This window comes from Myotis myotis, unplaced genomic scaffold (genome assembly GCF_014108235.1).
Source record: "Myotis myotis isolate mMyoMyo1 unplaced genomic scaffold, mMyoMyo1.p scaffold_m19_p_10, whole genome shotgun sequence".
In the NCBI taxonomy this organism is placed as follows: Eukaryota; Metazoa; Chordata; class Mammalia; order Chiroptera; family Vespertilionidae; genus Myotis; species Myotis myotis.
This window is the reverse complement of record NW_023416314.1, coordinates 46,595,178-46,613,709: the sequence shown is the minus strand read 5'-3', so window position 1 is coordinate 46,613,709 and position 18,532 is coordinate 46,595,178. Positions and strand designations below refer to the sequence as shown.

Sequence of the window (18,532 nt, the reverse complement as noted above, 5' to 3'; positions counted from 1 at the left end):
CCTCCACAGGGTGTATGCGCCTGTCACTGATCCTCCTGCACTGGCACCCAGGCCCCTGCCAAAGGCAGAAGGCACAGCAGCAGTCACAGGGGGAGGGCAAGCAGGGGGAGGCCAGGCAGGGAAGTAGCATGGAAAAGAGAACTCATTGAGACAGGCCACAGGGGGTGGGACTAAGTCCAGGCTCCAAGCCCCCAGTTCCTGCTCCATTCATTGTTCCTTGAGACTTCACTTACAGAACACAGATTCACAGATAAGATGATTAAGAATTTCAAGACTTCAACTCCAGTGTGCATTAACTCCCAAGTGCAGGGTCTTTTTTTTTTTTTTTTTTTTTTTAAATAAATTTTACTGATTTTTTTACAGAGAGAAAGGGAGGATAGAGAGTTAGAAACATCGATCAGCTGCCTCCTGCACACCCCCCACTGGGGATGTGCCCGCAACCAAGGTACATGCCCTTGACTGGAATCGAACCTGGGACTCTTCAGTCCGCAGGCCAACGCTCTATCCACTGAGCCAAACTGGTCAGGGCCAGAGTGCAGGGTCTTGTTCAACTGCACTGGTCACACGTCCATGACGCCAGCCCTGTTCCTCAGGCAAAATAAAGGAGGGTATTTGTCCCTGTCGGTGTGTCTCAGTGGTTGAGCATTGAGTCATGAACCATGAGGCCACAGTTCGATTCCAGGTCAGGTCACATGCCCGGGTTGTGGGCTTGATCCTCAGTGTGGGCATGCAGGAGGCAGCTGATCAATGATTCTCATCATTGAGGGTTCTCTCTCTCCCTCTCCCTTCCTCTCTGGGAAAAAAAAAAAAAAAAAAAAAAAAAAAAAAAAAATATATATATATATATATATATATATATATATATATATATATATATATAGTATTCTTTGAAAGATCTCCTCATCCCTAAAGGAAATCTAAGTATAGAAAGTGCTACAGCAGAGGGGGCTGAGGCAGCCTTTTCTACCTTTCCCTCCTGACAACAGACTTCAGCTGTGCCCTTTCCTTTTCACTGTCCCCTCTCACTGTTGGGGTCTGCTGACACTTGACTGGTCTACAATCACATCTGAGCCAGTAAATGCTAGACCCAAAATTCCTTGGGATGATACATGGAAATCTAGATTATTTCGGTGCTTAGTGCCTGGTTTCCTAAGGTACTTACCTAGTCCCAGTCCCAGGGCTGCCCCACAGGAAAGCAGCATGAGAGATTGTCCAGTTAGTTTGCTCCTGATGGAGGGTGGCCGAGTTGGGGGTAGTTAGGGAGTGATGTGGCCCCCTGGGCAGCTGCCACCTGTAGAGGATTAAGGAAGCCAATCCCTCATTTTATTCTATTTCCTCTTTTTTCTTTTAATGTATTTTTATTGATTTTAGAGAAGGGAGAGGGTGAGAGAGATAGATACATCGATGATGAGAGAGAATCATTGATCGGCTGCCTCCTGCATGTCCCCCATTGGGGATCGAGCCTGCAATCCAGGCATGTGCCCTTGACCGGAACCAAACCTGGGACTCTTCAGTCCGCAGGCCGACGCTCTATCCACTGAGCCAAAACAGCTAGTGCTATTTTCTAAATTCTTTCCTTTGTAGTGGCCCGGAGCTGTGTCTGGGATAGAGTGTTTTTCTTGGACTGGAAGGTTTGCCTTGAGCATTGTCTGGATTGTACTGCAGTTATTCTCCTACCGGCTCCTTTTGCTAAAGTGTACTCTTGTTTCATCAAGTGCCTTCGGGGGACTTCAACTTCAGAGGGCTCCTTCCGGCATCCTGCACTGTGAAACCTACACCAGCCTCACTAACTAGCAACTGTCAGCACATCGGCTGGTTTGTCCTTGGGGAAATCCTGCCCCCTCCTGAGGAAGGCATTTTCTTTGAGCTGAGGGATAATCAGGTCCACCAGCAGAGTCCAGCCGGCAAAGGAGCTGTGAGAGGCCCAGGGAAGCTGATAGCTTGGGTTTGGGTCTTGGGAAGCACAGAAGGGCTGGTGGGCCCAGCCCAGGGGCTCCCTATCGGCAGGACAGGGACTGGGAGGCTGGTGCTCCGCCCTGGGACTTTCCAGATTGTTCTCCTGCTCACCCCCTGAGGCCCCTGTCTGAGCCTCAGCAGGCCTCAGCTGGGAGTTCTCAGCATGTTTAAATGTCCCTGTCAAGAATGAAGACTGGATCTGCGGGTGACTAAGACCTTTTCTAATGTTATATATCTACGAACAGCTTTGAAGGGCAAGCCACCAATGCCCTGCCCAACTCGGAAAGGTTTCCCATTTCAAATGACTAAGTCATGACCCTTTTTCATTAAGACTTCAAAGAACCTGATCCAAGATAACACTCATCTATATATGTAGAAGTCTAAGCAAGTGACCAGCTGGTAGCTATGATGTGCACTGACCACCAGAGGGGCAGGCACTCAATCCTGGAGCTGCAGAGCCACAGCAACTTTTGTCGAGTGCCCTCTTCCACTCTGGGACCCCTCGGGGGATGTCAGACTGCTGGTTTCTGCAGGACCCCCGCAGACCAGGCCAAGGGACCCTGCTCACTCCGCAGACGCCCTTTGAGCCCTGGCACCAGCTAGGGAGGGATCCCCGAAGGTTGGCTCCAGGATGTGTCTGGCCTGTCTTGCCCAGTCCTGCTCCACCGGCCACCTTCTAATTTACTTTCACTGTGCATGAGTCTGTGCACAGGGCCTCCAGCATTAAATAAAACAGCCTGACATTTTTTCCTTTTTTATTGTAAAGCTGGAAAGGAAAACCAGCCACATGTCAGCTCTCTGGCAAACAAAGCATGGAGAATGACAGCGACCAAGTGATTGTTGCAGGACAACCCTCCACCCCCATCCCCTTTTTTTTAATCTTTAGCTGAATTTCTGACATTAGAGATGGTTTTCCAAGTGCTCAGATTATTAGGTAACCAGAAACCAAAGCTCATCTTGATAATCTTTGCCATAAATTATCATCTGAGAAGGCAGCTGTGGCGTGGTGAAATACACACTGGATTTGGGAGTCAGAAAGTCTGGGTTCTCAAGTCCTTGCTCTGCCCCTTCACAGCCATAGACCTGGGTAAGACACTTAACTTCTTTGGAACTTCACTTTCCTCCTGTACAAATATGGGATTGTAAATTCCATATATCTCACAAAACTGTTATGAGTACATAAAAATGTATAGAATAGTACTTATTCGGTGCTTGATCTACAATATACTCTCAATCATGTGTGTTGGGTTATAATCTATTACATTCGTGGTATTTTCTGTAACAGTTCCCCCCACCCCCATACCAATTTAATAAAACAAATATAAAGGTAACATTTTAAAAATTGCTGTATTCAAAATAATAAACTTTAGGGTAAATAAGCTTTAAAACAAAAGTACATAAGCAAAAAAATAAATAATTTACACCAACCCACTAACCTTATTTTCAGAGTAAAGCCACTGTTATCTGGGCTCCAGATTGTGGTCAAACTTTGATAGTGCATTATTTTTTTTAAAAACAGTAACAAAAACATGAACACTAAGTAAAGTCTTTAACAAAACCAAAGTACTGGATTTAGCTTTTTAATTTTAAGTAACCAAACTTTGTAATTTTATACATAATCCAATGTAGTGCTAATATAATTAGCATTTCAGCTTGAAGAGCTGGTAATTAACAGGAATGGAAGCCTTAATGAACAGTCTTCAAACCATGAGACACAAATAAAAACAGACAAATATACAGTAGAACAAAAGCTGCAGACACTCTACTAACCGGGGGAAATATTTGAAGGCTTTACATTCTTTATTATCCATGATGGCTTTTGGAATTATGATTGTGTGACATATAGAACCTTTGATATTTTAGATATAGCCTTTATTTGTGTGGTTTTTTTTCACAGTAAGTTAAAAATCCACCCTAAGTCTCGGTAAGACTTCACTGTCTTATATAAAGACTCTAGGAGTCTGCAATGTGATAAAAGAGTAATGTGAAAATTTACTGGATTGCCCTAATTTCATACTTCCTTGTACACAATGAATCAATTTGGAAATCTATTCCAAGGATTATATGCACAAAAGTGTCAAGAATAAAATGTTCTCCACTCTTGCATAAAAACGTGTACAGTGTTGAGGAATGGAAAAGTTATCATTTTCCTGGGCCCCGGGCTTCCTGGAACTCTGCTGCCTGAAGATGAAAGGCTCCCCGGCTTTACTGCTCTCAGGATTAGTCATCCAGCCCTGGTGTTTCTCCCTGTTGGATCCTGGATGCTATTCTGATGGCTTCTTCCAGAGATGGCTGTTCTCCAAGCTGAAACAGGAACATACACAAACCCACAATCAAGATAATGCCAAAGGAATCTTGTATGCCAGAAGTGGGATTTCTGGCACCTGGGCTTGTTAAACAACCTCCACTTGATCCTATCAGTAAGAGAAAGTAAAAACTAAAACAAACCCACTTCTTACAGGGGAAAATAATACAGTTTCTTTATTTAGGATTTTGGTAAACTTTTGCACATGCAAGGGACAAAAGACAGCCATCTTTTCCAAGGGAGATAATTTAGAGCGCTTCCTGAGCCTTTAGCTTCTATGCCCATAAGCTAAATTAAAACCAATGGCTGGAATTTTCATCAGTGTGTTCTTTTTTAATCCTCAACTGAGGATATTTTTCCATTGATTTTTAGAGTTAAAGAGAGGGAAAGACAGAGAGAAATGTCGATGTGAGAGAAACGCATTGATTGGTTGCCTCCTGCATGAGCCCCAACCAGGGCCTGGGCCAGGGAGAAGCCTGCAACCTAGGTACATGCCCTAGATCAGAATCGAACCCAGTACCCTTTGGTCTGCAGGCTGATGCTCTATCCACTGAGTCAAACCAGCTAGGGCCTAATAAGACTTTTTTTCTGAGAGTTAAGATAGCTGGCTTGATGCATATGGGATACATACTAGAAGCTTTATTTTTCTCACTAAAAATTCCCCTAGAATATGCAAAGTTAGGGAAGACAGCTGCCTCTGGACTCACCTGAACTGCAATCTGGGTACCATTGGATGTTGCCACTAAGGTCAGAGGTCTGGTTTCTGTGGTTACTAAGTGATGGCTGTGCTGCTGGTGCCCCATTTCTGATGAGGCAGTGTGGAATGCTGCCAAGTCCTGAGCCACAATTGCAACCTTAACCAAAAAATACACAAAAGAATTAAAACTATGATTTAAAAAATACATATATATTTTTATTAATTTCAGAGAGGAAGGGAGAGGGAGGAAGAGAGAGATAGAAACATCAATGAGAGAGAATCATGGATTGGCTGCTTCCTGCACACCCCTTACTGGGGATTGAGCCTGCAACCTGGGCATATGCCCTTGACTGGAATTGAACCTGGGACCCTTCAGTCTGCAGGCCAATGCTCTATCCACTGAGCCAAACCAGCTAGGGCTAAAAAAATTATGATTTAAATAGGTTAAAATCCTTTCAAAGAAAAGGACTGTCTTCAAATTCAAAAGGAAAAACTCCCTTCTGACCACAGAGCTGCAGAAGCCTGAAGCTGAAGAGACCTTCCTTATATATTGTCTGCTCTGGACTCCTCTTTTGAGAATACCGAGGCTCAGAAAGAAGGGATTTATCCAAGATTATGGAGTGAGGCAATGGTATATCAGGGTAGAGGATACTGGAGAAGTGGATCCCTATCACAGACTCTATTACTCAGGGGAGACATGACTGTGCCTGGGTTCTATTACCCCTAAGTGGATGCTTGGAAAGTTACACATGTGGAATAATTCAAATATCAAATGTCTATTTCCAAGTTTGGAGCAGTGGTCGATAATACACTGTTTTCTCCTGTTTACCCGTTACCTTTTCATTAGACTCCAGGAAAACTGAAAGGACCAGTAGCATTACTGACAAATAGCAACATATCTTGTTATACTCATTTCCTATTTTAGATGCCATGGAATCTTTGCATATTGTTGCTGAAGCATCTATCCAGAGTGGTTAAAAGTGCTTTCATGGCTCTTAAACCACAAATGTAACTCTTCCTATGTAGATAACATGGAAAATGGCATCAACTACTTCTGTTATATGATATTCTAAAATTTTGCTCAGCCAAACTCAGAGGAAGAATAGATTAAAAAATAAAATTTCTGTTTTTCTTGGCCACTAGTCCACTAAAATGCTAAACTGGATCAATCCCAGCAATGTTTCATAATCTAGTAACAGAGTTTGGCCCAGCAAGGGCAGTGATTTATATCGGACTAACCCATCCTGCAGATAACTATCATAAACTGTGGACAAAAATAGAAAAAAGCAACTGTTGAAAGCATTGAAGAATGAGGAAAAGCAGGCAGAAACTGCAGGGGATTCTCAAAAAAGGAAACCATGTTGGTTCACATCTCTGCTGAAATAGCTTTTTCACTGAGACCATTCCCCAGTCTGCGCAGCACAGGGCAACTTAATGTATGAGATAATGGAGTCTAGGGCTGCCAGAATGGCCATACATTGGGAGGAATATTCTAGAAAGGAGAAAACCAGAGGGGGACCCCCCCAAATCTGTGTATAAACTCTCCCCAATTCCTTAAGACCCCAGAACTGCCAGTGTATCGGTAAGTTCCAATAATTCTGGTAGAAAGCAGCAGCTGGAAGTCTGAAAAAGTGGAGATTTCAGCAACACTCACTACAGGAGAGACAACATTTAGTTTCTATCCTGCCAAGTTAGAGGGTCTGGACTACAAATAATGCTAAAGCCTGCCCTTCATAAATCCACAGGTGGAGTCTGAACACCCAAGTAGATCATCAACATCTGCACAATGGCCTACAGCTGCAGCAGAGAAGCAATGGCAGTAGCTGGTCCTCATGTAAAACCTCCCACCCTTGTGATATCCCTAGTGCTGGAAGCAGACTGATTTCATTCCAGCCCTCAAAGCCTTGTCTTCTGAGAATTTTCCTATCTCTCCAGAGAACTGTCTTAGCCCACAGGCTACAGATAAGCTGCATAAGAATGTTTGCTTTAGGGTCACTATCTTTCCAGACCTGCAACTATAATTAGTACAAGGTATATTTACCCAAGCTGAGTTATAAACCCAACCAAGTATTCTAGAGCCATGGAAATGGCTGCAAACTGATTAGGTGGGACCATTCTATAAGACAGCCTGAAAGTTGTGTTGTTTTGTGTGTTTTTTGCATAAGGTATAATTAGCAAGCAATAAATAAGTACCCATCTTAGGTGCTCTATTGCGTTTTGACAGATAATCTGTGAAACTGGCACCTAAAACAAGATATAGTACAGTTCCTCCATATTCCCTGCCATCAATGTCCTTCCCAAGCCAAGCAGAACTTTCTGATTTCTATCGCATGGATTTGTTTTGTCTGCTCTTGGATTTCGTACAAGTGGAACAATACAGTATGAATTCTAGTGGAATTTCTGGGTCAAAGAGCAGAGGTATGTTCGATTTTATAAGAAACTGCTAAACTGTTCTTCTAAGTGGTGGTATCATTTTACACTCCCACTAGTGTATATGAATGTTCCAGTTACTTCACATCTTTGCCAACATCTGGTTTTAAGTCTTCTTTTATTTTAGCCATTTTCCTGTGTCTGAAAAGGTATCTCACTGAGATTTTAATTTGCTCTTCTTTAATGACTAAAGATGTTAAGTACTTTTTGTGTTATTGCCAGTCATCTTCTTTTGTAAAGGGTCTGTTAAATAAGCAATCAAATGTGCTCTTTTTAAAAACTTTATTTATTTATTCTGCTCATTTTTAATGGGCTGTTCATGTTTTTATTATTGATTTGTAGAGGGTTTCTCATATATATCCAATACAAGTTCACTGTCAGATATATAAATACTGTGACTAACTTTTTCCCAGTTTGGCACTTTTTCTTAGTGATATATTTTGGTGAGCAGAATTAATTTTGATGAAGTCCAATTGGTCAGTTTTCTCTTTTGTTAGTACATTCTGTATCTTAAATCTTTTTTCTAAGGCTGCAAAAATACTCAATTCTCCAGAAGCTTTAAGATTCTGAGTTTTGTATTTCAAGGTGTAGAAGAACTTCAACTTTGTTCTTTTTTCAATATTGTTTTGGCTTTTATAGGTCCTTTGCATTTTCAGGTAAATTTTAGAATTGGATTATCTATATCATAAAAAAAAGTCTGCTGAAATTTTCATTATGACGGTATTGAAATCTATAAATGAATTTACAAAGAATGAGAGCTACTAATTAAGACAGACTCTCACTGCAGTGAAACTTAACATTGCCTTCAGCACTGTACAAGAACAGTTTTTAAATGTATTAATCAATATCATGTATTTTAATGAAAATAAAAAATTAGAACTACAAAGAGATACATCAGATTGACAAAAATCCAAAAGGATTTTTTTTCCACAGGGACAAAAAGGGAAGAGTAGCTTGGCACTCTCAAACACTGCCGGCAGGAATATAGAGTGGCACAACCCTAGAAGGGAAGTTGGGCAACACATTACAATTGCAAACCCATATATCTTTTTACCCACCAATTCCGCTCAAGGGATTTACCTACAAGATATACTCATACACATGCAAAATCACATGTGCACAAGGTTATGTGCTATTTGAAACAGCAAAAACCAAATGAATTATGGCATACCCATACAGTGGAATACAATATAGATTAAAAAAAGAATGAGGAAGCTCTCTATATAATGAAATACACTTTCTAGATATATTAGTAAATTAAAAAACCAACAAGGTAAAGAACACTTTACTACCATCAAAAAAAGGAAATGGGGAAAATGACTGTATTTGTTTGTATATGCTTCATGAATCATTGGAAGAATACACGAGAAACCAATAAATGTGGATTATCTCTACGGGGCAAGAACTAGGTTGATGGAGGCAGGGGTGGGAAGACTTTTTTTTTGTAAGAGAACATATATTGGGTAAATTACAGAGGCAGAAAAAGTAATTCCTAGAAGAAATGGGCTTAGGAAGTTATGGAGGTAAAGGAAGGGAATTTGGAACTTGGGAGTGAGGAAGCGAATGGTGAAGGGTGGGGGGCGTGAGGGAAAGGGGAAGGCATGGGCGTATTCCTGGACTCCTGGGAGGGAGAGTGCCAGAAGGAAGATTTTTCAATGCATACCTGTATATACGTTCTGATTTTTGAACTATGTGAATATATTATATATTCAAAAAATTAAATAAACTAAATTTTGCAAATGAATTTTCCCCTAAGAGTCTGAGGATGATGATGATTGCAGGAAGAGCTATCATTAATGAACACTTAATGGGCTGAGTAGTTTAAATGCACTATCTCAATCAATCCTTATGTCAGTCTTATGGGCCAGATGCAACACTCCTATTTTTACAGATGATGAAAACAAACTCAGAGGGTTATGTAACTTAGAAACTGTAAAACTGGGATCAATGTGAAGTTTCTGTGCTTAACTGCTATATCACACTGTACATCTATTAACAATTTTGATATTGACATGTTTTGATTGATATAAAAGAAGAAAAAAAGCAATTACCTGCTGCCCTTCTGTACCCTCGGCAGTTACCATAGCAACTGAGTGTGTCCCCGCTGAGGAGATGACTGCATCGTGAGCAGGGACTGTGATGGGAGTGCCATCCTGCGTTACCATTGTGATGGTGTTGCCAATGGCTTGCATGTCAGCTTGAGATATGTTGACCTGCAATACAATGCATTTTACAAATCAGTCAATGTTTCTTGTTATATTTGACAATCTTTATGAAGGACTAGGCCTAACCCTTGTATAAATCTACTCTGAGGAGAGCAAATAAACATCTTCTATTTTAGAAGGAGGTTATCAGAAAATTTCTTAAATACATTTTCTCCTCTTCATCTCTACTGCCAATTTAGACCCTTACCTTTCTCTCATCTGACTTCCCACAAACACCACTTCTTTCCAGGTATCCAGTCTAACCCTCCCTAATCACCCTCTGCCTTGACACCTTTCTACAAAAACAAATTTCAATATGCTCCCTGCTTAAATGTCCAGTGACTCCCTATCACTACAGTTCATTACACGGCATTTGTGACCTTTCATGATTGGCCTTTCACAGCCTCTCCAGACTCTTCTTCCAATACTTCCAAACCAACCACTTGGCACTCCCACCACAACTAACCATTTGCAGTCCCAGACTATTATATCTTCATGACTTTGCTCTTTCCTTCAATCTCTCCCTTGCAAACTCATGAATATTTTTTAAAAATATATTTTATTGATTTTTTTTTACAGAGAGGAAGGGAGAGGGATAGAGAGTTAGAAACATCGATGAGAGAGAAGCATCAATCAGCTGCCTCCTCCACACCCCCTACTGGGGATGTGCCCGCTACCAAGGTATGTGCCCTTTACCAGAATCGAACCCGGGACCCTTGAGTCCACAGGCTGACGCTCCATCCACTGAGCCAAACCAGTTACGGCACTCATGAATATTTTTCATGATCCAACTGAATAGCCATTCTCTATAAGGGCCTCCAAGATTCCTTCAGGAAAAATCATTTACTTCTTCCTCCAGACTGCCACAGCACTCAACTATATACCCATCTTTATGAGCCTCTAGAGCAGTGATGGCGAACCTATGACACGCATGTCAGAGGTAACATGCAAACTCATTTTTTTGGTTGATTTTTCTTTGTTAAATGGCATTTAAATGTATAAAATAAATATCAAAAATATAAACCTTTGTTTTACTATGGTTGCAAATATCAGAAAATTTCTATATGTGACACGGCACCAGAGTTAAGTTAGGGTTTTTCAAAATGCTGACATGCCAAGCTCAAAAGATTTGCCATCACTACTCTAGAGGCCTGGTGCACGACATTTGTGCACTTGGGGGCGGCCTTTAGCCCAGCCTGCGCCCTCTCGCAGTCCAGGAGCCCTCGGGGGATGTCCAATTGGAGCAGGCCTAAGCCATTAGTTGGACATCCTTGGTACTGCCGCAGAGGCAGAAGAGGCTCCCGCCACCACCACTGCACTCGCCAGCAGTGAGCCTGGCTTCTGGCTGAGCAGCACTCTCCCTGTGGGAGTGCAGTGACCACCAGGGAGCAGCTCCTGCATTGAGTGTCTGCCCCCTGGTGGTCAGTGCGTGTCAAAGAGATCGGTTGTTCCACCGTTTGGTCAATTTGCATATTAGCCTTTTATTATATAGGATTGTTTATTTTAGGAAGGTCTCTCTCCTATTAGACTATGATAATTCCTTCCTGTGCTCCCCACACTAAGTCTACCAAAATGTCTAGCACTGGATAGATGTTCAATAAATGTTTGTTGTTTAATTGACTAAAGGAATGGAACAGAAACCTAATTCCTGAAGAGAATGGGAAGGTTACCAGAAAATACAACATTGTAGTGGGGAAAATAGCTGTTTGGGAGCATGTGAAGAGGGATTAAGCTCATTCTATATAGTCAAAGAGGAGCCACTAAGTAGATGACATGGTAGTAGGTTGCTGTGTGATAAAAACTGTAATTATCCAAAAATGGAACAGGCTGCCTCTTAAGAGAGAAACTGCCTCATGTATTTTAGGGCTGCTTTGGAGAGAATTTCTCCTATAGTAGGGAGGGAGGGAGGTTAGATCAAATGATCTCCAGAGGGCCTTGTCTGTGTGGAATTAGTGATGTCAAAAGTTAAGGGGAGGGCCCAGCTGGTGTGGCTCAGTGGTTGAGTGCTGACTCATGCACCAAGAGTTTGAAAGTTCGATTCACAGTCAGGGCACATGTCTGGGTTGTGGGCTCCATCTCCGGTGGGAGGCATGCAGGATTGATGTTTCTCTCTCCTTGATGTTTCTATCTCTCTCTCCCTTTCCTTTCCTCTCTCTCTCTCAAAATCAATTTAAAAAAGAAAAAAAGTAAGGAGGTGTTAAATGGGATGGCACAAGAGCTTCATATTTTCCAATCCTGACTACGTTTTGCCTCCTAGCTAACACTAGCATCTTAACAGTTACCAACACAAATGGCAGATTAATCATGGGAGGTAAAGCTCTGAGAGACAGAGGTAAAGAGGGAGTTTGCCAAGGAAAAGGCAGATATAGAAGGTAAAGAATCCCAGATGCCTATTTCCACCAGGCGCTAAGCCCATCTTAGCTAGAGCTTAAAAATAAAATCTAGTCTGAATTGTTTTAGGCTAGTGGCATATAGAAAAACAATAACAAGTCTGACTATTGGAGAACAACTATTACATTGCTTTTCCTGGGGGAATCAAGATACCTGTTCTACTAATTATGTGAAGCTCCCATGACTCCAGCAGGGAGAGTGCCATCCTTCGGAAATTTTACAGGTCTGCCCATCACTGACTTCCTAGGGTCTTTTAATGACGCCGTCATCACTCAGCCAAAGCTATGTGATTTCTTTTTTTATTTTAATATGTTTTTTTTTTTTTTTTTTATTTCAGAGAGGAAGGGAGAGAGAGAGAGAGAAACATCAATGATGGCAGAGAATCATTGATTGGCTGCCTCCTGCATGCCCCCAACTGGGGATTGAGCCCACAACCTGGGCATGTGCCCTTGACCAGAATCGAACCCAGGACTCTTCAGCCAGCAGGCCAAAATTCTATCCACTGAGCCAAACTGGCTAGGGCTCTGCTGATGTCTTAATCTCACCTCCTGGACCTATTTAGCCACCAAATCCTATACCTTCTCTGAATTGTGTTTCACATGCATCCATTACTTTTCAAGTCCTCAATTTCACTGCGGTAATGACCTTCATCGCCTTGCCTTTGAACTATACCAGTAATACCATCTGAGTTCTAGAGTCACAAACCTTCTCTCTACTAATCTTTCTGCAGGTAGACTCAGCATGCTACTGAAAAACCTTTAGGAAAGCTAGCAGTGCCTACAAGCTCAGGTCCAAACTTTATGCCCTGATATTCAAGGATTTCCTCAAGTGGGACCTAATCTGACTTTCAAGCCCAGGTTCAGAGAAATATTATTAAACTTGTTTGGCTTTTTGTGCATACTTACATGCTGAGTCCCATCCTGGGATATGAGTGTAACCTGTTGACTCAACCCAGACTGGGTTACCGTGGCTACTTGTGTAGACACAACATCATCCCCTTCTACACCTGTGACATATGTGATCTGGGGCCCTTTAAGAACATCTTCACCTTGACCTGTTTAAAACAAATGAATCATTTATTTGACCAATCAACCAAGATGCTTAGAAAACAGAGGATATTTTAAATATTAAATAAATATTATACAAATTAAAGTAGATGTATTATAGTCTACATAATGAAAATGGTTTCCAGCACCTCCTTCCAATTCTTCTAACTCCATTTTTGCGAAGTAAAAGCAAATCAAGGCAGACTGAACCAAACCTTTCAACATCAAAGTTAAGTGTTCTAATTTTGGGAAACTTCTCTTATTCTCTTAGTTGGAGTAATTACTGATACTACACATGTATGTTGGGGCAGTGAGTGGGGGAACTAACAGGAAGACTTGACTGGCAAATAATCCTTCCACTATGGCAATTTCTTACAGTCACTTAAAAAGCTGTTAAAAATGATAAGACAATCTTCATAAACATTAACCACAAATCTGAATGGGGTGTAAATGCAAACTACGAATAGGAAATTGATTGCAAGTCATCAGTACACAATGACATCATTGTGTAAAGACGATGTAATGGCATGTTATCTGGTGTAAGCTTAATCATTTAATAAGTGACAGAATAGGAACCACCATCCACTTCTTTATTTCAAAAAGAACCAGCAAGTAAACAGAAATTTCAACAGTTCATTACTGCAATACTTGGCAACCAGGAAGATTTCTGAACCCTCTCTTCTTCTATCTTTTTCCACCACTAATAAAGGCAGGAATAGGGTAAATGTACATTTTTTTCCTTCAAAGGACATAATATGCTAATTTAAGAGTAGTTCTCAAAGTTAGTGGTTGATGCATGCACTCATATGGCCATAGTCATCCTGGCATAATTTCCATGGCAGTCATTACTTTGTTTTTCCTGTTGTCCTATTCCATAGCTATTTATATATCACTAGAGGCCTGGTGCATGGATTCATGCACCGGTGGGGTCCCTTGGTCTGGCCTGCAGGGATCGGCCGACACAACCTATCCACAAGGGCATGTGCCCTTGGCGGAATTGAACCCGGGACCCTTCAGTCTGTAGGCCGATGGTCTATCCACTGAGCCAAACCCTGTAGGGCCACCTAAATGTTTTCAATGCTTCATCAGTTGTTAAGAATGGGAAAGGTTTTTGTGTGTGTGTGTGTGTGTTTTTAATTTTCAAATTTATCTCACTTAGGAGGTATTCAGTGAAACATTAAGATAATCTGTAAGTTGTTTTTGTTTTAGAAAAATCTATTCATTTTCCTTATTTACCTAAGCTGAGTTATTTAACTAAGACCACAGAATGTAGTTTTCCAAAGTATTTTTTCAATAGTTTATTCTTAATGAAATGAATGTTTTTGTCTCCTACAACACTACCCAACAGCACATGAATCAATTAAGTTATTTGGGAGTGCTTCACTGCTCTTATGCTTAAGATCAACATCCTTAACACATCCCTAACCCAGCTGCCCCTGCCTGGCTCTCCAGCCTCGTTTGATGACACCTTCCAGGTAGAAGTGCCACACTGGCCAGGCTCCTCTCAGTCTCCGATTTACTTTGCTCTCTCCAACCTCAGGGGTTTTCCATGTGCCATTCCCTCTATTTGAAATGTTTCTTTTGGCCTTTGCTCTGCCCCCCCCTCCCCCCACCTCCCACCTCTCCACCTAGTTAACACTCTAGATCTCAAAAATCACTTCCTCAGGGAAGTTTTCTCTGATGTCCAGACTAGACGAAAGTTCCCTTCTTTTTTTTTTTAATATATTTTATTTATGTTTTACAGAGAGGAAGGAGAAGGATAGAGAGTTAGAAACATCGATGAGAGAGAAACACCAATCAGCTGCCTCCTGCATACCCCTTACTGGGGATGTGCCTGAAACCAAGGTACATGCCCTTGACCGGAATCGAACCTGGAACCTTTCAGTCTGCAGGCCGACGCTCTATCCACTGAGCCAAACTGGCGGGGCGAAAGTTCCCTTCTTATACATCCTGAAGTACTTTCTTTGATAGCACTTACCACAATTATAAATTGTATGGTTGTGTGATTATTTAAATGAAGCTCTATCAGTTGAGAAAATACTATAAATCATAAATTACTGCTGATTCTCAAACACAGAGACACTAGACAAAGTCCTCACCTGGGGGAGGCTCGAAGAAGGCTTCCTGCTCCTCCTCAATTGGCTCTGTGTCGTTGTGGGCGGTCCGTTTGTGCATGGCCAGCGTGGAGATCTGCTTATATGTCTTCCCACAGTGGTTACAGTTGTAAGGTTTGGAATGAGTGTGAACAACATGATGTTTATACAAACTAGAATATTCTGTAAACCTTTTATCACACCCAGGGACTGTACAAACATATGGCTTTTCCCCTAAGTAAAGAAAGGCAAAAAAACACAAAACAAAATAAATAAACTTTTCACATGAAGGCATAATCATTCCATACTTTGGGAGAAGGGGGAGGAAAACGGGCTATAATGGCAAAAAGAAGTAGTTTCCAAATCCCTTTCTATCCTGTCATGAGCAGCTCACAAGAAAAGACTCCCTAACAATGCTTTTGATTTGGTTAAAGGGTAGTCTGCACCCTGAATGTCATCCTGTGTCTGAACACCACTTTCCCCTTAATTTCAAGGGATGAGAAAATTAAGGATGAAGATGTTTCCCAGTTCAACTCTAAGCCTTTTTGGTAAAATTGCAATCTACCCATAACTAGATAATCTAGATATGATTAATGATATCATACTAATAATGACAATAAATACAATTATTATTATAACTAATGCAGTTTACTGTAAGGATTTTATAAACATCATAGACCAGCTGTCTCCTGCACGGCCCCTACTGGGGATTGAGCCCGAAACCTAGGCATGTGCCCTAACCGGAAATCAAACCATGATCTCCTGGTTCATAGATTGATGCTCAACCACTGAACCACGCCGGGGGTCAAAAATGAAAAATATTAAAGCTATAAAAGGAATGCAAATTATATGATCAAAATATAATTTTTCTTCCAACCTACAGCCACCTTTTTAGACCTCTTAGGGTTTTATAGGCAATTTTCCACTTTCTTAGAAAATACATTAACTTAATTATGCAGGGAAAATAATAGCAATAACATATAACACACAATGCAAGCATAAGATATAACTGTATCAGAAATATGACTCCAGTATACTGTTTGTTCTCTCATCGAGACTCACATGCAACTTAATATTTTTTTCCTTTCACAGAAAAATACACCCACAAGTAGACTTATTATAGTGGTTTTCAATTTGGATCATCAATTGTGAGTAAAAATTTTGCAAATCATTATACCAAATATACAGATGGTAAGAGTTCAGGTGTTGAGGGGTACCTAGAGACCTATATATTCCTAAGCGACACCACTACACTTCCTTTCTAACCTGCTCTTCCCCATCTTAGCATCATTCAACTTTATCACAAGCTAGAATGATTGGTTCTTCTTTATTCCTCATGACTATCCTGGTTACTAAGTCCTTAGCCAATACCTCTTAAATGTCTTTCATTTGTATCTCTCTCTACCTCACTTCAAATATTCTAAATGACCTTGATCAGTCTCTTTGCTTATGGTCTCATGTCCCTTTAATTTCTTTTTATATTATTGACTGAGTGATTTCTTTTTCTAAGAAAGCAAATTTTCTTTATATTCTCTTAAAGCTTCCCCTCTGCCCATAGCAATATTGGCAGTTAATGACATTGTTCAAAAGAAAGGGATTGTTGTTGATCCCTGAAAATATATCCAGAAATACCCAGGGGTTTTTGAGTGCAGCCTGAGAAACACTGACTTAAGCAACTGAAGCTTCAGTCTGTATACATGTCTTTTAATTTTGAGTTATCACAATTTACTCTTAATACCAGTAATAAAAATATCTTAAATTTCTTGTAAAACTAATGCACATTCTGCTCTACTCTCCTATTCCATTCACCTTTCCATTCCCACCCACCAAAAAATATGTCCACAATGTGGAGCATCAAAATTACAAACTTTGCCGAAACCGGTTTGGCTCAGTGGATAGAGCGTCGGCCTGCGGACTGAAGGGTCCCAGGTTCGATTCCGGTCAAGGGCATGTACCTGGGTTGTGGGCACATCCCCAGTGGGGGGTGTGCAGGAGGCAGCTGATCGATGTTTCTCTCTCATCGATGTTTCTAACTCTCTGTCTCTCTCCCTTCCTCTCTGTAAAAAATCAATAAAATATATTTAAAAAAAAAAAAAATTACAAACTTTGTGCTACAAATGGGCCAAACTGACTCCTGAGGAGGAAGAGACTTTAAACAAAAAATGATCAGAGAAAATTAAGAAACATGATGAAAGGAAAAAGAATGCCACAATCAACAGTCTTCTAGAGGCGCAGTTCCAGCAGGGGAAATTTCTTGTACATGTCACTCCAGACAGGCCAGTGTGGCCGGGCAGATGGTTATGTGCTAGAGGGCAAGGCCTAGAAAGGCAAATACATCCTCTTCCCTCCTATCTTAGTTCATGTAATAAAGGTGTTTATTTTTTTAAATTGATTTTTAGAGACAGAGGAAGGGAGAAGGAGAGATAGAAACATCAATGACGAAAGAGCACAATATGGATCAGCTGCCTCCTGCCTGCCCCTCACCTCGGATGGAGCCAGAAACCCAGACAATGTTCCCTGACTGGGAATCGAACTGGTGCCCAACCAATTGAGCCACACCGGCCAGGGAAAGATGTTTATTCTTAAAAGAAAAAGTTAGAAGACCAAAAAATCAGAGACTGTTACCTGTGTGTATCCTCACATGGTTTTTATAATTGGTTGCACTGGCAAATGCCCTTCCACATCCTGGTTCTGTGCAGTAATAAGGTCTTTCTCCTGTGTGTGTCCTAATATGCACTTTTCTGATATTTGATGTTGTAAAAGACCGACCACAGCCTTCAAAATGACATTTAAAGGGTCTTTCTCCTGAAAACACACAAGGGAATAAAGTAAATGATACAAAAATACATAAAAAATCATAATGTCTGATTCTTTAATTCTGCTTAGGGTAATGCTCAAGGTTCTAGAATTCTTGTATGTGAGCTTCCCTTTCAGATTGTTCCTTTCCACCCCCTGCCCCCCCGCCTCCCCAAACAGCATCTTCTACTCCAAACTTAAATTTACATAGGAAAACCTGAACAGTATTCAAAACTCATCACTGATTACATGACTCCCCAAGATGGAATCATTTAGATGGGCATATTAAAAAATAAGCTGAGAAAAGCAAAGAAAGAAATGTCATAAAGAAACACACACACACACACACACACACACACACACACACACACGCACACTGTTAAAATAGGATTAAGAACAATGCTAGATTCAGTTAGAATAACTCTAGAATTCCCTACAAACCTCTCCACAACTTTATTTATTCTATAATACCTTGAAGAAAAATAATTTTTGGTTGTTTTAAAATCTAGTGTCTAGCACAGGGGTGGGCAAACTTTTTGACTCGAGGGCCACAATGGGTTCTTAAACTGGACCGGAGGGCCGGAACAAAAGCATGGAGTGTTTGTGTGAACTAA

At 41.0% G+C, this 18,532-nt stretch overlaps 1 protein-coding gene across 4 annotated transcripts in view; it reads right to left on the bottom strand.

Moving 5' to 3' along the window:
- Positions 1-3,523: 3,523 nt before the first annotated feature.
- Positions 3,524-18,532, bottom strand: part of ZNF143 (zinc finger protein 143) — a 32,992-nt gene continuing 17,983 nt past the window's right edge. For all 4 annotated transcript variants that reach the window (XM_036325338.1, XM_036325340.1, XM_036325341.1 and 1 more), the window contains 6 exons: positions 17,748-17,927; positions 15,129-15,356; positions 12,889-13,037; positions 9,440-9,601; positions 4,969-5,115; positions 3,524-4,260 (listed from right to left, as the gene is read on the bottom strand). In XM_036325338.1, the coding sequence (XP_036181231.1) occupies positions 4,177-4,260; positions 4,969-5,115; positions 9,440-9,601; positions 12,889-13,037; positions 15,129-15,356; positions 17,748-17,927 (950 nt within the window). In that variant the 3' untranslated portion in view covers positions 3,524-4,176. The remainder of the gene's footprint in view (positions 4,261-4,968; positions 5,116-9,439; positions 9,602-12,888; positions 13,038-15,128; positions 15,357-17,747; positions 17,928-18,532) is intronic.